Source organism: Alexandromys fortis, unplaced genomic scaffold (genome assembly GCF_014885135.2).
Source record: "Alexandromys fortis isolate MF-2015 unplaced genomic scaffold, M_Fortis_MF-2015_v1.1 scaffold_29, whole genome shotgun sequence".
Classification (NCBI taxonomy): Eukaryota; Metazoa; Chordata; class Mammalia; order Rodentia; family Cricetidae; genus Alexandromys; species Alexandromys fortis.
The window spans coordinates 4,191,220-4,215,224 of record NW_026067891.1 but is presented as its reverse complement, the minus strand read 5'-3'; the positions used below and the strand labels follow the sequence as shown (position 1 = coordinate 4,215,224).

Below are 24,005 nucleotides of genomic sequence, written 5' to 3'. Positions count from 1 at the left end.
AACTAGGATTATATGTGCCACCACACTTGACTTGATTTAAACAGGGTGCTTCTTTATTCTCTCATACAATACATTCCAACTGCAGCCTCCACTCCCTCCTCTCAGGTGCCTGTCACAACCACCTCCTTTCTCCCTCAGATCCACTGCCCCTGCATTTCCCTTCAGAAATGAGCAGGCCTGTTAGTGATATCAACCTAACCTAGCATGACAAGATGCAATAAGAGTGAGCACAAACCTTCCTATAAAGGCTTGGACGAGGCAATCCAGCAGGAGGGAAAGGGTCCCATAAACATATGGCCAACACCTGCCCAGAGTCTCAGGAACAGGTGGACCTCGCTCACCTGCCTCTGAGCCAGGAGGAAGATTCCTCAGTCTGTGGGAAGGCAACGTAGGTCAGGGTTGACAGTCTTGAAGCTTGGAAGAGTCTGTCAGGGTTCAGGGCTGCAGGAGTTTGAAGCATTTGTGTGGAGAGACTCTGGGCTTGGGGCTTCCCGTTACTAACACTGACTGCGTGCCTGTCTGGCCCACTGTTGAGATGCCCCAGGAGGTGGTGCCTTCTCTGATGACGCTATCTGCTGATCAGCTGGGACTTGCCATTCTGAATGGCCTCAGTGGTTCCAGTCTTGATATTGGGGGAGGTTCGTGCTCTGGGTTTTCTTTATTGAGGGAGAGGTAAGTGTACCTTGGCGCAGGACCTCTGGCTCCCTCTTCAGCCTCCAGCAGACCGACTACCTGCACAGGTGCTCCTTGCCTGGGGCACTGGGCAGGTAGGTGTTCAGCACTCTTAAACTCTGAAAAACTACTATTAGTGTTAACCATGAGTCCTTGGCCTAAGTACATCTTCTGAAGTCCGTGTTCCTATAATTTTCCTAATTGACTCCCTAATTGGCAGCTATGGGGCTCTCCCTTGCTACCCTGGCTGCCTTGAGCAAAAGGACTGTCAGACAAATAGCCTGTCAGACTACTGTCCTTACACCAGCACTGGCTGTCTCGTCCGTGGCTGTCTAGAGCAAACGCCAGGATGATCAAAGTTGATTGCTCCCAGCTCCTGAAGGCTCGGCTTCAGTTAAGGGTGTTCGAAACAGTTCACACCAGACATTTTGCTGTCACCAACCTCTGGATTCTAGATGATCCTGCAACTGTTTATACCCAGGTCAGAGGAGGAGAGCTTCTTTTGGTAGCCTGGCAGAGGGATGCAGAGGACTGCAGTGATGGGTGCTAAGCAACAGGACGCAGGGGCTTGAATGATGACTCAGTGCCTGAGAGCACTCGTGGCTCTCGCGGGGGACCTGGGTTTGGTTTCCATCATCCACACGGTGGCCAGGGGATCCAGTGCCCTCTTCTGACTTCCATGGGCACCAGACAAGCACATGGCGCAATACACTTCAAACACGTGTAATAAATATAAGCACAAAATGTTAAAACAGGCTGTGACTGGTGCAAGAACAAGTTGTCATTTGCACAGGAGGTGTGCTGTGACTGGTACACTTTCTCGCTCTATATAAGCGGGGCGTTCCACTCAGCGAATTGGCTGGAAGGCTCAGTCTTGTGCTATTTGCCTTAGTGTTACTACATGAGGCCCAACAAGAGGCTTCTGTTGGTGTCTTATCTTGCTCACAGTTAGCAGTGCAGGCTGAGCTGAAAACGAAGAGAAAGTAGCGGGAACAGTGGAGCAAAGGCAGAGGCGTGGCAGCCGGAGCTGCAGAAGCAGAGGGGCCGAGGCTGCTTGACAACTCTAACTTCAGCCAAAACAGAGAAACAGGAAGGAAGAGTCTAGCAGTAGCTGCTTTTCAAAGGGCAGCATGGGCGGCAGCAGTCAGCAACAACAGCAGCTTGGGAGGCCGTGGGAAGAGTAGTGAAGCAGGGGCTGAAGGAGAGGACTGGAATGCCTACCCAGAAGCTGCAAGTAAGCAAGAGCTAACACTAGAGGGCGCCACTAGTTCGCTGCTGTCAAATTCGGAGGGCTATAGCGCTCGGCCCCTGAAGCGCTAGCTTCTTGATGTCTCACAGGTTCTGTCCATTTCTACCCCTAGAGCCAGAGGACCCAAGTCAGTGAATTGGTAACAGCGTGTCATCTTCAGAGCATGGATCCAGGTCTCTTCCTTCTGTTGTTCACCTTCTAGTCCTTGGGGTCATCACTGGGGATAGGTGGAGAGACTGGGTCAAAGAGTAGTCAGCTGTGAAATCCTTTAGATATGCTCAGCCCTCCCACGGTGCTGAAGGGTATCCATGGCAACACGGGCGGGGCTAGGACACTGGAAGAGTGGAGTCGGCAGGGAGAATCCCCTTCTTCCCGCTCATCCACCCACCCTAACCCTAACCTAATTATCTAAAGATCACCAGTCTCACTGCTCTGAGTCGGTACTGAAAACTTGGAAGCACTACACTGTTAAAAGTGGGATTGGGTTGGATGCGGTGGCGCACGCCTTTAACGCCAGCACTCGGGAAGCAGAGGCAAGCGGATCTACAAAAGGACATTTCAGACCAGTCAAGGCTACACAGTGAGACCTTGTCTGAAAAACAAACAAATAAACAACAACAACAAAACCAAGATGATCTGGGCTACATTGCAAGAAGCAATTATAGTTCCTAGTTATAGATTCTGGGAACCAGGAGGGAGGCCCTGTCTGAAGAAAAATAAAGAAAATGAGGAACTTGGCTGACCAGAGCAAAAGCAGATTCTTTTCATTGCTGCTGTCTTCCATCCTCTGATGACTAAAAGCCAAGTGGGGACTGGGATCTTGTTTTTGTCTGTTTTATTTTTTGTTTTTTTGAGACAGGGTTTCTCTGTGTAGCCTTGACTGTCCTGGAACTCACTCTGTAGACCAGGCTGGCCTCGAACTCAAAGAGATCCACCTGCCTCTGTTTCTTGAGTGCTGGGATTAAAGGCCTGCGCCACCACAGCAGGCTAGGGTTCTCTTTTAATAAAGTAGAAAAGGAAGGTTCAGGGGGCTGGCTGAATGTCAAGGTCACCTATGGGAAAGGGGCAGAGAACGCTCCTAGATCCTTTATATTGTCAGCATTGTCCCTCTCTGTCCCCAGAGTGGGCTCTTGCCTGGCCTCCTTTCCCACCAGGGTGAACTAAAGCGAACTCTCTAGGGCTGGGTGGACGGGGCAGGTCTCTCTCAAGGGCTCCTCCCTGGGATTGAGCCACATCCGGACTCCAAAGTGGAAAAAGCCCACACAAATCAAGGACATCTGGGCCCACCCTCCGGTCTCAGCCCCTTCCCATCATTCCCTTCAGGCTTAGGCTCTGCAGGCTGCAGGAGTGGGTCTGGGGGTGAAGGGTGTGGTTTGAAGGGAGGAGGTCTTGGGGCTTTCACATGTGTTTAATGCCCCCAGCATTCCCCCATGGAGGGAGAGACTGAGCAATGTTATTAATCATCTTCCAGAGACTAGGGGGTACCCACTGCTGCTGTGGGGGCCCAGACTAGGGGTATCCACTGTGAAGAGGGGTCCAGACTGCAAAAGAGGCTGAAAAATCAGACAGAAAGACACAATCGCACTGAAAGCACGGACGAGTGTCCACCATGCTTAGGTTTGGAGCCCCAAAGGGGTCCTGATGATGCTCATTTCTGCCTTTTGGAACTGATTGTGAGGTCAAGATAACCAGGGGTCAGAATTACCTATAAACCCTGATGAGGTGTAACTCATAGGACTCTTGGCTAACATGGGCAAAGCCCATCCCTAGCACTGAAAAACAAACCACACACAAAGAACTAATTAGTCTCTGATGGGAGCATAGGCAGAGGTAGGTGGCTGGCATTTCCATTTGTCCATGACTGCCCTGGTCAGCTTTCTTCCCCAGGGGCATGCTCACAGGCCTGCGTCCTAGGCCTCTCCCTTCCATCCTCAACACCAAGCAGAACTATCCACATGCTGTCTGGCCCACGTCTCAGAGACTACCTACCACCTGCCTGGCTGTCCTGCCTTGACAAAATCAGTGAACCATGGGTTCCCTCCAGCTTGGGTTATGTAGGGACTCTGCCACACCCTGTGCATTTTTTTTTGAGACAGGGTTTCATGTAATCCACGATAACTTCAAATTCACTATGTACCTGAGGATGACTCCCAATTATCCCGCTTTATTTCTATCAATAAATCCTCAGAACTGCTCCAGAAGGAGAGTGTGCCATTACCTCCATTAAAAAAGAAAAGATCTATTTATATTTATGTGGTGTGTGCGTATAAGTATAGGCTACATGTGTGGGTGAGGGCCCATGGAGGCCACAAGAGGGGCATCGGGTCTCCTGGAGCTGGACTTACAGTAGGTATGAGCCACCCAGTGTGGGCGCTGGGAAGTGAATTTGGGTCCTCTGAAAGAGCAGCAAGCACTCTAAGCCACTGAGCCTCTTCCCATTATCGCCACTCTCTTTGGGGGGACAGGGTTTCTCTGTGTAGCTCTGTAGACCAGGCTAGCCCCAAACCCAGAGATCCGCCTGCCTCTGCCTCCCGAGTGCTGGGACTAAAGGCAGACACACTGCTCAACCTCTACCTCCATCTTTTTTTTAAAATTTTATCTTTAAATTTTACATATCAATCCTAGTTCCCCTCTACCCTCCCAACCCGTCCACTCCTCAGAGAGGGTATGGCGTTGGCCTGGGATGATCCTGCTGTATCTGCCTCCTAGGTGCTGAAATTATGTGTGGGACTCCTAAGATGAAGACTCCTCAGGAACTTTGTGTTTAATTCTGAGCAAAAGAGGTAGAACCAGACAGCAGGAAGCAAGTCATCCTCTCAGGAGTCCATGGCTCAGAGATGGGATCCACTGTCCATAGGTCGGTCACACAGGAGGATGTTAGCAAAGTTCTGGGGCTGGGTCCTGCCAGCAAAGCAGGCCAGGAGCCAGGCCGAGGACCAGCCTTGACGTCCCAAGGGAGGGAGGTGGGTAATCATATTTTTGAGAAACACAGACGATGTTTCTGGAATCAACTTTTACCTTCAAAGAGGCATTTCTAGGTTGGCAAAATGGCTCAGTGGGTAAAGGTGCTTTCTGTGCAAGCCTAGTAACCCGAGTTCAAACCCTGTGACCCATGTAAAGGCTGGAAGACAAAAGATGCCTTTGTTCTTTGGCATCCATATGTGCACACAATAAGTTGTCACACTCAAAACAAACAAATAAAGCTTTTCTTTTCCTTCTTCTCTTTCTTCTTTTTGTTTTTTTTTTCTCTGTGTAGCCCTGGTTGTCCTGGATCTCACTCTGTAGACCAGGCTAGCCCCAAACCCAGAGATCCGCCTGCCTCTGCCTCCTGAGTGCTGGGATTAAAGGCGTGTGCCTCCACTCCCCAGCATTAAGAAAGTTTTTCAAAATGAGATTCTTTGGAGCTAGAGAAATGGCTCATTAGTTAAAAGTGTGTAATTGCCTTTGCAGAGGACCTTAATCAAGGTCCTAGAACCCATGTCAGGGAGCTCGCAACTGCCTTTGACTTCAGCTCCAGAGGAGCACAACGCCTCCAGCCTCCTTGGGCACTGACATACATAGATTCACATACAGGTCCACACACATACACGTAATTAAAACGACAAATCTTTAAAAAGAAAGAAAAATAAGTAGGAGGCTCTTCCCAAAGTATTAAGTGGAGTTACCTTAAGACCTAGAAATTCTCCTCCAAAGCAAAATTCCAAGACCTTGTAGATGGATGTTTATAACCAGAAATAGTTATATCCAGAAAGTGGACACTATCCATGGGGTCTGCAGTGGTCGAAGGGAGACAGGGAGCTATATGAAGTTCCCACATGAAGGAACTAAAAGGCCCTGCAGGATGAAGCCTCAGTGTGCAGCACAGTGGAAGAGCCCGCGAGAAGACGGAGGCAAACTGACAGACAACGACGAGTCGATTTCTAGGAAATAGGGCCCGTCAGTCCAGAGAGGCAGAAATGCGTTGGTGACTTGCCACCAGGCACAGCTGGGGAGAGATAGCGCGGAATGACTGCTAACGGGCCTAGGGTTCCTTTTGAGAGCGATAAAAATGTTCAAAGCTGGATAAAAGTGAGAGTTGATACAGCCAGGTGGTGGTGGCGCACACCTTTAAACCCAGCGCTCTGGAGACAGAGGCGGGCAGATCTCTGATTTCGAGGCCAGCCTGGTCTCTAAGGCCACACAAAGAACTCTGGTCTTGAGAAATAAACAACCCCCCTCAACTCCCCCCAAAAAGATAATGACTAATTTTCCAGATGACTTGGGCTTAATTTCTGGCACCCACATGGTATCTCACAACTGTTTGTAACTCCAGTCCCAGGGAACCAGACTTTCTGACCTCACACACCAGGCATATGCGGTACGCATACATACACGCAGGCAAAACACTCATGCAGTTAAAACAGAATAAAACTTAAGCACAGCAATGATGAAAAACTGAAAGTCAGTGACCTCTGGCTTTGGATAGCATGTGACTTGTACCTCAATAGTAAAGCTGTTTCTCCAAAGACCCTGGGTCAGGATCTTGGTTTCCTTTCTACAAGGAAGGAATGAAAACTTGGAGGTAGCCAGAGTCTGTGGCCACAAGGCTAGAGGAAGGGACTTTAAGGCCCTCCCCTACTCCTCTAAAGGATGAGTTTGCGTGCCCACTTCTGGTCTCCTTCAGATGTACTCCGCTGTGGAGCCTGTACACCTACCACCACCTCACTCTCTCTACTGCCTGGAATGCATTTACCTCCTTGCCTGGCCTTCACCCCGGAAAGCCTTCCCTACCTCCTCACTGATCAGCATCTATTAAGTACTCATTGCGCGCTAGGATCCACATTGGGTGCTTGGGAGACCTTGGCCATTCGTATCACCCAGGATGTTCCCAGATTTGTACCCATTTCCACCAAGAGAGCCAGAGAGAAAGTAGAGAAAAGGGGGTCAGCTTCCAAACACTCAACTCATCTCGCTGTTGGGCCAGTGTCTCCTGGGAAGGCTTCAGCCCTGTGGAAAAGGCCCCCTGCAGAGGAAGCAGGGGAACCAAGGGCAGGAGGTGGGAACTGAGCCAGTGCTGGGAAGATGGAGAGTTACCAGGGAATACACTTGGGAATGAGGGTAGGGATTTAGAGTCCCAAGTGGCGACAGTTCGGTGCAATACTGCAGCGTGGGACCTCCCTAGGAGGGCTCTGAGAACCAGCACGCCTGCAACAAATCCCATTTACAGCTAGACCTGAAGAAGAACTTCCTGGGATCTTGCATGTACTGACACGCTTCCCAGACGGTGCTGGGCTAAAACCCGCCCACAGGACTGCTGGCACCAGCTTGCCTTGACAAGCAAAGGTAGCCTGGTGTCTGGGACTGGATTTGGGTGACTCCTTGGACCCAGCTGCCCTGGGTGTGGGAACTAAATGTCTGTGGGTCATTTGAAGTTCTCTGCCCCCCTCAGAGACAGCCCACAGTGATGAGAAACTTTCAGATGCCTCGAGGCCCAGGGACAGAACCTAGGGCAGAGGCTGGGGAACGGGCTGAGGTTCTATGGTGGGGTCAGGGACTGGACCTAGCAGCCAGGAAGTTGGACCAAGGCAGAAAGAAGCCCAAGGCATAGTTACCCTTCCCCTGGGTCGGGATGGCTTATTCACCCTCCTGGAGTCTTCTTTCCCCTCCGCCTTTCTAGCAAGCACCTGGTGAGCCTGGAACAGGAGATGGGGGAGAACTGTCCTCGACTGGCAAGTTCCACACATGTAGGAGCCCGGGGACCTCTCCATACTTAGAGGAAGCTCCACAGACAGAGGCTAGGTGCCTGCCTTCTCTGCCTCCTAATACAGGTCTCTCCAATTTCTGGGGGAGCCACTTTGCAATTTCTCGAGGCGATCACCGACATCCTGGGGAGGCCAGCTCTATCTGTCACTGGACTCTAAAATGGTCACCAGACCATTTAATAAGTTCTCTCCCCGGAGCAGAGCTCTCACTCAAGTGGATGGCTAGGTGGACTGCTGGCAAGGAGTGAGCATTCCTGCCACAAGCTCAGGATTGGGGACACCCCCCTCCCGTTCTGCGCGGGATGCCCGCCGGGCTTCATCCTCCCTGCACAGGCGGAATCCTAGACCCCGTGTCTGCCGACTGGCCCAGCGATGAGGCTCTGGCTTCAGGAAACCAGGGTTGAGACCGCACACCTGTCGTCCTGGATCTCTCATTCGCCAAGTCCTTGTCGCTGCTTTGTGTCCCTCCCTGCCACCGCATTCCCGTAGTCTAAGAGCGAAGACTTTGGAGTCAAGTGAGCCGGAGACCAGCTTAAGAGTGTTGGGGGTAGCCCGAATGGCTTCCAGTCGAGCTCGAAGTTAGCGGGAGTCTGCGAGTTCCAGGCGTGGCCTGAGCTCGGGACAGGGAGGGGCATCTCGGCCCCGCCCCCCCATCTTCCTCCAGCTCTCGGGCGGCTGGGCTGCTGAGCTCAACCCAGAAGCCCGGAGCCCACGGGCTGAGCGTGCGACAGCCGGGATGCGCTCCTGTCTGCTATCCCCGCTCCCAGACCTGGGCGCCGCGCGACCCGATGGCAGGTAGCGGCGGTCTAGGCGGGGGAGCTGGGGACCTCCAGAACGCCGGGCCGGGGCAGGGGGCTGCACTGCGTGCTCCCCGTGCTCCGCTGGCGTTCGTAGCTCTGTTGCTAGGCGCCTACTGCCTTTTTGCCCTCCCGGGCCGCTGTCCACCAGTCGCCCGTGCCCCAGCACCGGTTCCCGCGCCCGCCGAGCCTCACCATTCCTCCCGCCGTCTGGGAGCGCCAGGTCTGCCGGTGGCCAGCGGCTCGGGGCGCCGGCGCTTCCCACAGGCGCTCATCGTGGGTGTGAAGAAAGGCGGCACGCGCGCGTTGCTGGAGTTCCTGCGGTTGCACCCTGACGTCCGTGCACTTGGTTCCGAACCCCACTTCTTCGACAGGTGCTACGAACGCGGGCTCGCCTGGTACCGGTGAGCGCCCCTGCTGGCCTGCCCCTTCGGCGTTTGTGTGCGCCACGGACTGTGCTTTTAGCTCAGGGGCGTCGTGCGATCCCGGAACCCAGGACAAATAGGGCCTGAAATAAGTCTGTTAGAGAAACAAACTTGACCTCGTGGATGAGGCCCCCAAAGGAAGGCCTTTTATAGCCAAGGGCCCCAGGGATTAGAAAACCTCAGGGAAAACCCCATTCTCCTGTTGGGTGGGCTGAGGGACTCGGCAAGGTGTGATCCTAGCTGGGAAGTATTTTCAAGCCAGTGAGATAACTGGGCAGGTAGACTTTCCTTTTTAAAGGGTCGGGTACTAAACTATTAATATATACCCATATATTATTAAGGAGTATATTAATATAACCCCAGTGGGATTATTTGGGAGTCTTAGAAATACTTGGAGTTTAGGCGCCTTATCATCCCTTCGTGCCCGCCTCCCAATTATAAGTCTGAGTAAGTATGGGTAATTATCTGAACACTAGTTAAGTATATTAGGAAGGATCTCCAGGTTTCTAGACGCTCTCTAGAAAGTTCCTACCCCCCCCCCCAACCTCTCCCCGCCCTCCATCAGGTGAGCCTTTCTTGATTGTTGGAGTCTGGAGAAAGTTAGGTTTGGTCTTTGGAGAGAGAGACCCTGCCCTTCAGTGCAGCCCAAGGGTGGGGATTGGAATATTGGCATGCAGCTTCCTGCAGCTGTCCTCTCTCCACCCAGGACAGCCTTGGGGTGCAGCAGTGGAATGTGGGGAGCACCTCCCTAGGGGTAGGTCCTGGTGGAAGGTCAGCCCCTCCCCTGCTGAGTTTGGTATTAGAGGCTGGAGGCAGGCCCCACCCACTGCCTCCTGCAGCTGTTCAGGCCTCTAGGTACCCTGTCCCTTCCTGTGGGGAAATGGGGGTTCACAGATTGGCTTGCCTCATCTGCAAGTCAGTGCTGAGTTAAAGTCACCTGGAGGATTAGTGAGGGTGGCCCAGGCACACCAGCTTCTGTTTCCCAGGTCCTTCCTTCCTTCCTTCCATTTGGATTTGGGAGATAAGCTCCCAGCTCTGCAGGTTTGTACTACCTGGGGAGAGGCTCTTGGAAACATGGATGTTCCCAGCATGGTCGTAGGGAGTGTGAGGACAGCATACCGTATTTGTAGAGTCCATCTGGAAGCATAGGATGCTGGGGAGGAGTGGAACCCATGACCTCATCCCATTAATCAGAAGCTTGGGGGTGAGCAGAGTAGCCCTGGTGGGCTTCAGGACTGTGCAGCTTAGCGTCTTCACCTGGCTGTAGCCACAAAGGCTGCTGTCCTCTCTAGTAACCACTCCTCCGGTAGTGTTCTCGTGTATACACCGAGCCTCTGAGAATGAGCACCTCTGACTCAGTATCTCCAGTCACAGGACCTGGGATGAGCCCCCAGAACCTGCAGAACTCTGTCTGGTATGGGCTGAGGGAAAGGAGCAGCCATTGGTGAGGTTTTGGAATAGTGCTCGCATTGGGCTGTGAGTTGCCTCATTCTGGTAGTGACCTGACCAGCCCTGGACTCAGCAGAGGGGGCCTGGGTTGCCTCTCTCCCACCCATTCTCCTCCCTGCTTCTCCATTAGATCATTTCTTTGACTTTGTTGTTGTTTTGGGGTCTCTTGTAGCTCAGGTTGGCCTCAAATTCCCTGTGTGGCCAAGGATAATGTTGAACTTCTTGCCTATACCTCGTGAGTGCAGGGAATGATTAATGGTATCTCTAGTATAGGCACCACTATGGCGTGTGTGTGTGTGTGTGTGTGTGTGTGTGTGTGTGTGTGTGTGAGAGAGAGAGAGAGAGAGAGAGAGAGAGAGAGAGAGAGAGAGAGAGAGAGAGAGAGAATGCTGCTATGAGCATATAGGTCAGAGGCTAACTCAGGAGTCTTCTCTCCTCCCACTCACGGTCTAGGGACTGAATTTAGTCACCAGGTTTGCACAGCAAGTGTCCTCACTTGCGAAGCCGTGTCATCAAACCAAGGGGACTCACTTTGTTTATTTTTGTTTTTATTTTTGGAGGCAGGGTCCCATTTCTGCAGTTCTGCCTGGCCTAGAACTTGCTGTGCAGATGTGCAGACCAGGCCAGCCGCAAACTCAAAGAGATCCAGGCGCATGCCACCATGTCCAGCCTATGGCTAGTTTGTATGCGGTTCTAAGAGCTGAACTCAGGACCTGTGCACATTAGGCAAATACTGTATCAACTGAGTTACATTCCCAGCTTCTTAAGCTTTTCAGGGTCTTTACTCTTGGGGGCCATGGCCCCTGGCCCCTCTCAAAACCATGCAGCATTTACTAGCCCACTCTCCCTCACTTATTGAAGATTTGGGGTGTCAGTCAGTAATATTTTCTGAAAAAGCAAGAAAAGGTAAGGAGGGGTACAGGTAGGGGAATCTCTGTAGCTCCTGGGGTTTAAGATCAGGTCATAGGAGTATGTGCCTAGGTATGCAGGGGGAGGTGCTGAGCTTTCTTCCCTCCTGTGACTGGGGACTTGGTTCCTTAGCACTCTCTGACACTGGGATAAGGTCCCCTTGGAACTGACCCAAATGAGGTGTGGGATATAGTGGTGGTTCTGGAGGGGCTGGGCAAGCAGGGGGCGTGGTCTCAGGCTGGCTGGGAGCCACGGAGAAATGCAGACCAGATGGGGTGAATGCAACAGGAGAGAGGGAAGGTTTGTGGGGCAGCTTGACAGAACTCTGCTCTGCTCGGTCTCACCTTCCAAACACACTGCTCTCTTCTCTCCACGCTCACTCGCTCCCGAGGCTCGCGGAGGATCACTGATGCCTAAGATGTCAGGTTGCAGAAGGGCTTGGGACTGGTTCTCAGACCTTAGAGTTGTAGCCTAAGTCTCACTGAACTTTCCCTGACAGTATGTGGATCCTTACTGTACAAGACAGAGAGTACTGGGGACAGGGGCTCTGGGAACAGAAACCCTGTGGAATCCATGGTGGGCCGGGAGGAGGCCTGAGACTTCTTGTTTCTCATCAGTCCTTCCTATTCCTTCTCAGTCTTAAGGTTCCTTCCTATCAAATTGGGGAGGCTCACCCGTTCACTGTGTCATCCAGGTCCTTATAACTTCTATAGACCAGCTTTGCCTGCATCCTTGCTCTGCAGGGTTTCCCACATGTCACTCGCCTCTCTCGGCTTTGGTCATGGATGATGTCAGGAGCCTGGTATTGCTGGGGGTCTCTCTCTCTCTCCCTCTTTTTCTCCTCTCTCTCTCTCTCTCTCTCTCTCTCTCTCTCTCTCTCTCTCTCTCTCTCTCCAACAAGATCTTGTGTAGTTTAGCCTGTTTTCAGACTCTCTATCCTATCTGCCTCAGTCCCCAGAGTCCTAGGATAATAGACATGTACCACCATATCTAGGCCTGATCTCATTTTTGCCTGGTCTAATGGGGTAGGTCACATATCCCATGTTCATTATCAGCACCCCCAAACCAAGCACCCCAGCATGGCACCTGTGCATTGCCTGTATTTGCCTGGGAGCCTGGACAGAGAGAGGAGAATGAAGACCTGTGACTCAGTAAAGATGGGCTTAGTTCAGTGTGTCAGCTTGACCAGAGTGGGCCCTAGGGGTGGTCAGTGAGGGGTGGACAGTGTCCCCAAGAGGATGGGAGTCACAACTGGACAGGTCTCTCTCTCTCTCTCTCTCTCTCTCTCTCTCTCTCTCTCTTTCTCTCTCTCTCTCTCAGCCCCGCTGCCTCTGCCTCTGTTGACCCAGTTCTTGGCTTTTCTTTGGAGCTGTTTGCTTAACTTACCTACCCCACCCTGCCCTACCTCACTGTGTACTAACTGGCTGGTAGGTGCAGCCTGAGGCCACCTCTCAGGGTGCCTGGGCCTGCCTGGGCTCTGTGTGGGCTCCCCTCAGTTTCGGGCTTGGCTCTAGTCTGCTGACTTTCTCTGAATATTTGGATTAGGCCAACACTCTTCTCCAAAATGAAGGAAATTTCAGAAACGCGGGCTCTTGGCACCCTAAGGCTACTACAGGACTTGGGGATAGGCCCCAGGTGGATCCCTGACTTAAGGGTGCTAGACTCTGCTGGTGACTGGCATTCTTCACTGGGCCCAGAGAGAACTGAAGGTCAAGAGGGGAACTAATTGAATTTAGGGGAGGGAGGAAGGGAGGGAGGGAGGGAGGGAGGGAGGGAGGGAGGGAGGCCAGACTTTGGTAGCTGCATAATCGATGACCTAGTTCATGGTCAGTGATTACAGTAAAGAGGCCTGGAGGCTCTGTGCTGGTCAGCCTTGGGGTGCCTGGTCAAGGATAGGCAGAGCAGCCTTGAAAGGGGTGGATTGTTCTCTGGTGTGGGACTGGCTTGGACTCTGTGGAGGTGGAACTTCAGGGAGAAGGGTCATAAATCTTGAAGAATGTCTTGGTGGCCGTAGCCCTCCGAGGCTGTCACTTTTTTTACCCTAGAGCTGTACTGACTAGGGCAGCCCTGGCTTTGGGCTCCACTGCAGGCCCACACTGGGTTGGGGACCCAGGACTTCAGGAGGGTGAATCTAAGAGGGGAGAAGGATAGCCCACCTTAGCCTGGGCTTCTCTCAGAGGAGGAGAGGCTGAGCTCGCTGGGAAGGGAAATAAATGGCTTTGGAAGAAGGGTGTGCTTTGATCACTTCAGTTACTCTCTGCCATTCCACAGGGGTCTGATGCCACGCACCCTGGATGGGCAGATCACCATGGAGAAAACCCCCAGCTACTTTGTGACTCAGGAGGCTCCCCGCCGGATCCATAGCATGTCCCCAGACACCAAGCTGATTGTGGTGGTGCGGAACCCTGTGACCCGGGCCATCTCTGATTATGCACAGACACTCTCCAAGACCCCAGGCCTGCCTAGCTTCCGTGCCCTGGCCTTCCGCCGTGGCCTGGGTCCCGTGGACACAGCCTGGAGTGCTGTGCGTATTGGCCTCTATGCCCAGCACTTGGACAACTGGCTTCGATACTTCCCTCTGTCCCACTTCCTGTTTGTCAGTGGAGAGCGCCTGGTCACTGATCCAGCTGGTGAAGTGGGCCGGGTACAGGACTTCCTGGGCCTCAAGCGGGTGGTCACTGACAAGCACTTCTACTTCAATGCTACCAAGGGCTTCCCCTGCCTCAAAAAGGCCCAGGGCAGTGGTCGCCCCCGCTGCTTGGGTAAATCCAAGGGCCGGCCTCACCCCCGAGTGCCGGAGGCTGTGGTTCAGCGCCTTCGGGCTTTCTACCGGCCCTTCAACCGCAAGTTCTACCAGATGACCGGCCAGGACTTTGGCTGGGACTGATGAAGGTCCAGCTCAGCCTTTCTCTGGACGCCCAGAAACTTTAATTTATGTTTGTCTGCCTGGCCGTAGCAGGCGCTACACATGCTGTGTTGAGAGAGTATTTAAGAAATAAAGCCCAGATCTGTTTTCTTCCACTTGGGCTTGACGTTGGGGGTGGGAGTGGTATCCATGGACCTAACTCTATTAGACACTGATTGAATGGCATCATGCCCTGGGAGGCAGTCAGTGTCCTCGGTCCCAGGTCCCAGATGAACGTGTGAGCCTAGCAAGGTTGAGCACCTGCCCAGTGACACACAGGTGGCTCTTTCCAGCCCTAGGAGGCTGAGGAGGGTTGCTCTATGTCTAGGTTGAAAACAGGCTCCAGGCTCCTGAGTGGCAGAGCAAGACAAAGCTGGTTTGACCAACTGTGTGTGCCGTATCCACCGCTTCATGTGGTCCTTAGCCCCACCTGGAGTCTAATGGTGTGGCTGGGTAGTGAGTAACTGGTGAGCAAGTCCTTCTAGCAGCCACCACGTGGTTCCAGTGCTGCCACACTCTGGCTCTGTCCACTGGGCACCACTCCCACAATGCCATGCCTGCTCTCCAGATCTGCCTCTATCCTATACACCCTCAGCAGGGCAGAGCAGGAACCAGTGTCCATCAGCAGCCCTTGCTCATTCCTAGCTGAAAGAGGCCAGACGTGAGCAGGCCAGGTACTCTCCCATGCCCCAGATGCCCAGCTGTCCTGATAATGACCTCAGAGGCCACCTAAGCCACATCTTACCTCTACTGTCCCAGGCCTGCCTAGGAGCCTGTCTGTGGCCTTTGCATCTGGGATTCCTTGGGTCTCAGGGCCTGTCCTTGACTGTGATATGGCTTTTCCCTCTCAGAGATACTTAGGGAGCAAAAGATCTCCTGGGGATGAGGATAGTCTGTCAGCATCTGCCTCACCTGAGTGTTCACTGCAAGACAAAGGTCCTGCAGATCACATGACCCCATCGGCAGTGTGGACACAGAGTCTATTAAAGTCTCTGCCAAAAAGAGGCTCAGGGTTGCAGGGCCCTGCCTTCACTCCAGTGCTTCCGAGCTCACACTCCTGGCTGGGGCTGCCCTGAGGGGCTGGTGCTTTCTCCAGCTGTGTTGCCCTGGGTCAAGATAGTGGAGTTGGGAGCTGGTACTGGGCTTTCCTTCTAGTACCTACAGAGTAGCTACCATGGCAATATGCTGGACAGATGTTGGTCTAGATGCAGGTGAGAGGAATGTACAGTCTCCTCCAGACACAGGCTGATGTGGGTAAAGGGAGCTATAGTCCATACCTGGCCCTGGTAGATGGGACCTAATGAGATTGGTGACTGTCTTTATTTCCTGGGCCAGAGGTGGGAAGGAGGGCAGAAAACCCCTTAGCTCCTGGGTCAGTTGCCAGCCCATTGCACTCACATCTGGTTTCTCCCTGGACAGTCCCAGGACCCTCACTGTCACCTTGATCCACTATTGTCCTTTAATGGAATGGTGTCTTCAGAAGATCCCGTGATTTTAAACTGTTCTCATTCCCAGCCCCGCCTCATTACTTCTAGAGTTCTAGGATGAGGCCTAGAAGCTCACTTGCAGATGTTCAGCTCTCCAGCACTGCACCCCAGCCCCCCTTATTTTTGTTGTCAAGATAGGGTCTCTGTGTAACCCTGGCTATCCTAGAACTCACCTGTAGACCAGGCTGACCTCGAACTCACAGAGACCCACCTGCCTCTGCCTCCCGAGTGCTGGGATTAAAGGTGTGTGCCACCACTGCTAACTGTTAAAACCCTTTAGAATCTCCTCAGCTCTAAGTTCCTGCCCTCCTGCCCCTGCCAGCTGCAACTCTCTTATGTTTTTTCTACCTTCCCAGGCTTTGGATCTACTGTTTTCTCAGCCCCATGGCCTCTGTGCAGATGAATCAGATAGAAGCCAAGGGGCACGAGAGTCAGGGACAACCCTGTGCTGGGCAACTGTCCCCCCAGTCTGGTTTTCCTGCTTCTCTCTCCATGTTTAGAGCTCTCTGTCTGAGGCCACTGAGGTGAGTACCCCCCGTGAGTACCCCTCCGTGGAGCTTTGTTTGGTGCAGTGTGAGGAGGGCACTTGTTCGCCTGGACCCAGGCTCTAAGGGCCGTTTCTAGATGCAGCAAGGAGAAAGCTGGACTGGTGTGTTCTGCTCACACCCGCCCAATGGAAACTTAGCCTGAGGGCCAACGCCCAGTGTGAGGTGCCCAGCTGGGCCTCAGAACACGTTGTGGGCAGATGTGGTGGGTCTTACAGGCTGTGTGGAGGTGGAGCTCCTTGGGGGGAGTCATCAGCCTTTAATTAAAGTCCCTAAATTGCTTCCCCAGCTGCTCTGTGGGTTTTCCATGTTGGAATGTTCCAGATGGAGAGAGAAGTGCTGATTCAATTACCTTCTTCCTGTCTTGACCAGGGGAGAAGTGGCCTTTCTCCAGCTCTCAGACAAGGATGGAGTAGGAGGGGACAGGGCTCCCCACTGCCCTAGGTCCAAGAATGGGCTTGGAGACACCTTGGGATGAGGCTGCTTTTATCCGTAGGAGCATCCTGCCCCAGTTTCCTGGCCGTACCTAGCAGGGGTTGCTAGGCCAGCCCATTGTTCTTGCTCCTGACTTTGTGGTATTGTATACAGCAGGTACTGAGATCCTGAGCAGATGCTGGCCTTAATGCCCATGGTCAAGGCGGGGGAAGGGAGAGACAGCACCTGGACCTACTTCCCTGTTGCCTGGATACACTTTCCTTACTTATCCTTGGGTACCTACAAAATGCTGGCACCTTGCCCACCCTTCTCCTTTGTCTCCTGGAAGGGCCATTTACCGTCTCACCCATTCTGGAGTGGGTCAAGGCCAAGAAAGGATCTGGGAGTTCTCTGAACAGAGCAAGGCTGTGCTCGATGACCCCTCCCTCCTGCCAGTGAGGTGAGCCCGAGGTCTCTAGTTGTGGGTGGTCTCTCTTCAAAGGGCTGGGCCAGCCTCCGTGGTCAGGGCATGGTTAGAGGATCAGAGGGAGGCAGCCCCTGGCTTGCTTCCTCCCAAGGGTAGGGCAGGGCTAGGAAAGAAAGGAGGAGCCGAATTTGTGCCCCTTTCATTACTGAGGGAACACCTATGAGTCCCTGAAGCCCAGGTTGAGGGCTGCTTTGGGGACAGGTCTTATTCTATTGGTCCTCACAGCTGACCTTCTAGTAGCTTATGGTGTACAAGTCTGATCTAGAGGTCATTCTCAGAGGACCTGAGTGATTCAACCTCCCCACCTGTCCAGGATCCCTATGCCCGAGTCAGCCTGCCCTGGGTGTTTGCTTCTGCTAGGGAGCTGCGCCATATTGTGGTCTTTCTTTCTTTCTAAAATATTTTTTATATTTATTTTATTTTTATGTGCATTAGTGTTCTCCCTGTAAGTATGTCTGTGAGTGGGTGTCAGATCTTCGAGTTAGAGACAGTTGGGAGCTGCCATGTGGGTGTTGGGAATTGAACCTGGATCCTCTGGAAGGGCAACCAGTGCTCTTAACTGCTGAGTCATCTCTCCATTGTTTTCTAAGAAGTTTCTACAGCACTTCAGTGCAGCTGAAGACAGGCCAGGACCAGCATGAAGGCCTTCCTGGGGCCAGCGTGAAGGCCTTTGATGCTTTAGTTTGCACAGCCACCCTTGAAGTTTTCAGTGCAATTCCTGACGCTGTGTGGGGAGGACTGGGACTATGCTGCCATCTTGAATGTTACAGACTTTGAATCTATGGAAAGACCACATCCAAATCACAATGAAATGAGTTTATTGTTACTGCTAGCAGGAGGACAGCCTTAAAACCAAGTCAAAGATGTGCAACCATGCAGAAGGAGCTTGAGGGTTTTTTGTTTATTTTTAAGGTGGAGATGACAATCATCTCATTTTTCTGGAATAGGCAGCTGAGTGAGAAACCGCTTCACCCCCCTCAGCTGGTGAGGCACTCGTTCTCACCCCCTGTTCCCTAGCGGTAAGCAGGTTTACAATTCTGGGGAGGCGGTCAGGAGTCTGGGTTGCCAGGAGCTTATCTTTTAGGAACTTTGTGTCCAGCACAGAATGGAGTTTTCCGTAGCCATCACAATGAACCTGCAGGGCTCCCCATTTCTAGGAGGTTCCTCACAAATTGGATGACACCAAGTGGAGATTAAGGGGTGAGATAAAAGGACGGTCCCTGGTGCAGCTTTGGGCACAGCGATGGTTGGTTTTAATGTCAATTTGCCATAGATTAGGATCACCTGAGTAGGGAGCACCACCTAGGGAGAATTGTTCTGACTGCCTTAGTTCTCAACCTATGGGTCTCAACTCTGATGACCCTTTTAACAGGGATCCCCTAAGACCATTGAAAAACATAGATATTTATATTACTATTCATAACGATAGCAAAAATAGTTATGAAGTAGCAACAAAAATAATTTCATGGTTGGGGGTCACCACAATATTAAAGGGTCACAATATTAACGCAATATTAAAGCGTTAGGAAGGTTGGAAACCACTACCTTAGTTGATTCAAGAAGACCCATCCTGAATGTGGGCAGCATTTTCTGATAGCAGTTCAGAATTTTTTGGTTGTTTATTTGTTTGTTTTGTTTTATGAGGCAGGGTCTGCAATGGAATAATCCTTTTCTACACTGTGAAGATTTGTCTCTTGGATCAGTTTAATAAAAAACTGATTGACTGCCAGCCAGGCAGGAATTACAGACAGGACAGCTGAACTAGGAGACTGGTGAGAAAAAGGAGGGTGGGGTCAGAGAGGACGCTGGCCACTGAAGAAGCAGGATGTGTAGAAAATGAGGTAGCAAGCCGTGAGCCACGTGCCAAAGCACATATAAGAAATATGGGTTAATTTAAATGTAAGAGCTAGTTAGTAATAATCCTGAGCTATTGGCCAAGCATTTATAATTATATTAACTCAGAAGTCACTTTTTGGGAACAGGCAGTCGGGACAGGAAAATTCCATCTACAAGGGTCTCTATGTAGCCCTGACTGTCCTGGAACTCACTAAGTAGACCAGACCAGCCTCAAACTCACAGAGATCCACCTGTCTCTGCCTCCTGAATGCTGGGGTTAAAGGCATGCACCACCACTCCTGGCACAGCTCAGATTTTTTGAAGGGCGTGGTGAGTGCCTTTAATCCCAGCGTTTGGGAGGCAGAGGCAGGTGGGATCTCTGAGTTTGAGATCAACCTGGTCTACAGAGTGAGTTTCAGAATAGCCAGGCCTACACAGATAAACCCTGTCTCGAAAAACCAAACCCAAAACAAACAAACAAACAACCCAAAAAACAAGAGTTCAAGAACATTCTCAGCTACATAAATAGTTTGAGGCTAGCCTGGGCTACTGAAGACCCGGTCTCAACAGATGAACAAACAAACACAAAATAAGACAAGAACAGAGCCTAAGAGAATGAGAGCACGGGCTTTTCATCTAAGACTTCAGGCAAAGGCTCTTCCCACTATAGACCAGCCCGTCTACAAACTGTGCAGCTGCCGTCCTGTCTTGGGAGTTGCCTCGGATGCAAGCTGTGTTCTGGTTCATTCTGGGTCCCAGCCTGTGGTAGCTCTGTGTTGGCGTGGTGTTAAGACCCACTGGTAGGTGCTGTAGCACCTCCAAGAACAGTGGTTTACTCCAGGCACACCTCACCTCCTTCTTCAGCAGCAGATCCATGGGAGATCCAGAGCAAACTGGTCTGGGTAAAAGATTTGCTCAAAATCCTAGTGGACTGAGGATGGGAAGGCTATGCAGGGCTCTTGATGGCTCTGGAGGCTAGCCAGTCTGCTGGGGTTCAGAGGCAGGACCACACCCTCTGTCGAGTTTGACCACATGCTTCTTCTCCAGATGGGCTGTGGGCAGGGCCTAACCAGGAGCACAGCTGAAGGCTTGGCTTTTGGGAATTTGGGCTGTTTCTGCCACCAAGGAGATGTGAGGAGCGACAGCCCAAGGAGGCTGGGAAGACCCTCAGGTAGATGCAGGCCATCAAGCCCTGCTGCACAGCCTGCTGCCAGGGGACATTTGGCGCTGGCTTTTCAGAAACGATGAGCCTATCTAAATGTGGTGCCCAGCAACAGGCTCTGGTCGAGGCTTCTGGGACATAAGGCAAGGACCCATCTCCAGTTTAAAACTAAACTTCTGGCTTCGAGGCCGAGAATTCCTTTCATACTGCCTAATCTGAGCCACATTGTGCGTGCTTTTGGCTGGAAGAGCAGTACAGAAACAGTCAGTCAACCAAAACAGTTAATGCAAAACTGTTGCCAGAAGCATTTCATACACGAGCCTTCTGATTAAGGGAAAACGAGATCTCCAGTCAGGCAATTGAGAACAATCAGAGATCTTGTTCTCGCTGTCTTTCTGCTCCCAGAGCTCTGCACCGGGCCCCTCACTGGAAGAGAGAGCTGGCCTGACTTGACAGCCTCCCACGGTCAGATCCTATCTTCCTTCTTCCATCTTCTATGAGGGAGGACAGGATATCTGATGGGAAGCTGATCCCGAGACAAAGGCTCGGACTGCCGCGGGGGAAAGCCTGTCCCTCATAGAGGAGCTCAGAGGCTGCACAGCAGGGGGGGGGGGATTCTGCCAACCACAACGGTTGGGGTGGGGGAGCATCCGGAGACTGTCTGGCCCCTTGGTCTCACTGTCTGGACTTGAATTGGAAAGGGGGGCAGGGATGGTGCTTTAGCAGGAATGGCAGAAGAGGCCCTCATGTTTCTTCACTAGCTAGTCCTGTATGGGGTAAGAGAGAGGAGAGACATGGAGATAGGAATATGGTGGGCAAGACATGGGACCTGAAGCCAGACAGTGCCAGTCTTAAGGAGTTTACTAGATCCTCGTGGTATCTTCAGAAATAAACCCCAGGACGAGAGGAACCAATCCAACTAGGAGGTGATGGTCTTTATTGATGAAGGTTGGGGTGATGGCGAAGGTGGTGATGGTGGTGGTGATGGTGGTGATAATAACGGTGATGGTTATGGTAGTGGTGATGGTGGTGATAACGGTGATGGTTATGGTAGTGGTGACAGTTTCCACTGAATGCTTTTAAAGCGTTTGGTGCTACACAGATGCTCAGTCAGTGGTACTTATGTCAAGTAACTATGCCAGCACCTTTAATTACGAATGAGTAAGCCAAGGGTGAGAAGGGGTTTATCTGCCCATGGTATGCACGTGTATTGGCCCTGTGGAGCAGGAGGGGGAGAGCATCCCTTGGGTCAAGCTCTCCAGGGCATAGATGTAGGAGGTAAAACAGCAGGACCTCAGTAAAATTCTCTGCCCCTGAATGTGGGTGACTGCACATTTGATGGCTGTCACTCAAGCGATTCGATTGTTGAATTCCTCCTAAGTGAGTGGCTCCCAGGCAAGCCTACCTGATGAGGTGCGCTCTTCTAAGGGAGTCTCCATTTGGGGGCAGTAAGAATGTTCTGGGACTTTCAGGGGTAACGCTTAGATGCTAGTGTGATTGTACTAAATGCCACTGAGCCGTGCACTCTTGAGTGGGTAGTTTTATGTAATACGACTATTGCCTGTATAAAAATAAATAAAAAGTGGCAGAAGGTGTTAGAGAGAGATCTGCTGGCCCAGAGGAAGCAATCAGTTGAGTGAGGACTGTGGTGGTCACCAGGAGGTTTCTAAGAGCAGAAAGAGGCTCAGGACTATCAGCTACCAAGCACAAAGGGACTCTCAGCCTACAGTGCAAGGAATTAAATTCTTCCCTCAACTGAGTGAGTTTGAAGAGAGCCATAGCCTCATAGTCGCCATAACCCTGACCAACTCCTGGCCTGCAGCCTTGTAAAACCTGAGGCAGGAAACGTCATTCATCCATCTAGAATTCATGACCCCCAGCAAACGAGAATAAATGGGTGCTGCTTAAAAAAAAAAAAAACAACAACAAGCAAACAAAACAAAACAAAAAAGTCTGAATTTTTGATCATTTGTTAGGCAGCATAGAAGACTCAAGCAATAGGGTAAGCCAACCAGGAAGAATGTTCTGGAAAAAAGAACAATTCTTCAGTGATGAGATGTGGGGAGGAACTGGAAAGTCTTGGGTGGTGAATCTTTTCATATCAGTACCTTTGCCCACGGGCCTACATAGTGATGGCTCTCCCAGATCACCAGCCTGCAACACCTCCCCCAACACTGTTCCCAGCTGGTGCTCCACTGGGCAGGACCTCAGACAGAGGTGCTGTTTTTATTAAATACCATCGGCTCAGTATTACTTCTGGTTGGAAGCCAACGTTTCTTCTCTGTCCTATTTTAAATATAAATTATAAGGGCTGGTCTACAGGAGGAGACAGGAAGGGTGTTTCAGAGGCCTCTGCAGACATGCCCACGTGGGGAGCCCCTGGCTGGAAGGAAGGGTGCCTCAGCTGGGTGTGTAGGCTTATGCCTGTAATGTCCACTCTTAGAAACAGAGGCAGATCAGAGCTGCTCAACTAGCATGTGAGAGGCCCTGAGTTCAAATCCCAGCACAGGAAAGAAAGTTCAAGGCCAGTCTGAGCTATCTCAACAAATAACAGGACAAACCAACTCACAGACCGTATCCTTACTCTGGTGTGATGTCCCTATGGACTGGCAGAGGGTGGCTGCGCCTTTGGAGGGTGGCATACAGTATACACCACCTTAGCCATATGTCTGCTCCTGTGACACACCTGTAATGACCTCTTGCCTTTCCCTTTCGTGTTGCTGGTGGTGGAACTAAGGGTAGGCAGGCAGGTGTTCCAGTTGCTTGCTTTTTCTTTTCCTTCCTTCCTTTTTTGGTTCTTTTTGGTTCTTCAAGACAGGGTTTCTCTGTATAACAGTCCCGGCTGTCCTGGAACTCGCTCTGTAGACCAGGCTGGTCTAAAACTCAGAGATCTGCCTGCCTCTGCCTCCTAAGTGCTGGGATTAAAGGTGTGCGCCACCACCGCCTGACTCTAGTTTGCTTTCTGTGGCAGTGATAAAACATTCTGACCAGAAGCAACTTGGAGAGGAAAGGGTTTATTTCACCTCACAGGTTGCAGTCCTTTACTGAGAGAGCCAGGGCAGGAACTCAGTGGGCATCTGGAGTCAGGAACCAAAGGGGAGGCAACGGAAGGGTGCTGTCTATGGCTTGCTCTCTCTGTGCTCACTCAGACTGCTTGCCTGCCTTCCTTCCTTCCTTCCTTCCTTCCTTCCTTCCTTCCTTCCTTCCTTCCTTTCTTTCTTTCTTTCTTTCTTTCTTTCTTTCTTTCTTTCTTTCTTTCTGGTTTTTTCGAGACAGGTTTTCTCTGTATAACAGTCCTGGCTGTCCTGGAACTAGCTCTTGTAGACCAGGCTGGCCTCAGACTCACAGGGATTCACCTGCCTCTGCCTCCTGAGTGCTGGGATTAAAGGTGCCACCACTGCCAGGTTCCTTTTTATTTCTTTATTTTACATCCTGACCTCAGTTTCCCCTCCCTCCTCTCCTCCCAGTCCCTCCCCTACACCTCCCTTCTGCCCATTCCCCCAACCCACCCCTTCATTTCTATTCAGAAAAGGGCAGGCCTCCCATTGATAGCAACCAGCCGTGGCACATGAAGTTGCAGTGTGACTAAAGACTAAGCACCTCCCCTTGTATTAAGGCTGAGCAGCAATCAAAGACCACCTGCTCAGAGATGGCATTGCCCACAGTTAGGCCACCCCCCCCCCATCCATCACTAATCAAGAAAATGCACTACAGACTTGCCTACAGGCAGTTTTTTTTTTTTTTGGTTTTTCGAGACAGGGTTTCTCTGTGGCTTTGGAGCCTGTTCTGGAACTAGCTCTGTAGACCTGGCTGGTCTCAAACTCACAGAGATCTGCCTGCCTCTGCCTCCCAAGTGCTGGGATTAAAGGCGTGCACCACCATCGCCCGGCTCTTCAGGCAGTTCTTATGGGGTATTTTTTTTTCAAT

At 51.7% G+C, this 24,005-nt stretch overlaps 1 protein-coding gene and 1 long non-coding RNA gene across 3 annotated transcripts; one reads left to right on the top strand and one right to left on the bottom strand.

The window, feature by feature from the left end:
• Window positions 1-77: 77 nt before the first annotated feature.
• On the bottom strand, window positions 78-8,201 carry LOC126497867 (uncharacterized). Its single transcript, XR_007590709.1, has 3 exons — window positions 8,077-8,201; window positions 7,513-7,593; window positions 78-2,138 (listed from the first exon to the last, which is right to left on the bottom strand). It is a non-coding gene; the product is annotated as an uncharacterized lncRNA (long non-coding RNA).
• A 144-nt stretch (window positions 8,202-8,345) lies between these two features.
• Window positions 8,346-14,245, top strand: Hs3st6 (heparan sulfate-glucosamine 3-sulfotransferase 6). 2 transcript variants are annotated; one of them, XM_050134367.1, is made up of 2 exons: window positions 8,346-8,833; window positions 13,514-14,245. In XM_050134367.1, the coding sequence occupies exons 1-2, from the start codon at window positions 8,451-8,453 to the stop codon at window positions 14,127-14,129; spliced, it is 999 nt and encodes a 332-aa protein (XP_049990324.1). In that variant the 5' UTR covers window positions 8,346-8,450; the 3' UTR covers window positions 14,130-14,245. The 2 variants fall into 2 exon arrangements, with proteins under 2 accessions (XP_049990324.1, XP_049990316.1); XM_050134359.1 differs by having other exon boundaries at window positions 8,346-8,863.
• Window positions 14,246-24,005: the final 9,760 nt, after the last annotated feature.

Bases quoted from the DNA above. Each gene is read 5' to 3' on its own strand.
- Hs3st6 (XM_050134359.1), top strand. From the start codon at position 8,451: ATGGCAGGTAGCGGCGGTCTAGGCGGGGGAGCTGGGGACCTCCAGAAC. The intron at 8,864-13,513 runs GTGAGCGCCCCT...GCCATTCCACAG, and splicing joins CGCGGGCTCGCCTGGTACCG to GGGTCTGATGCCACGCACCC.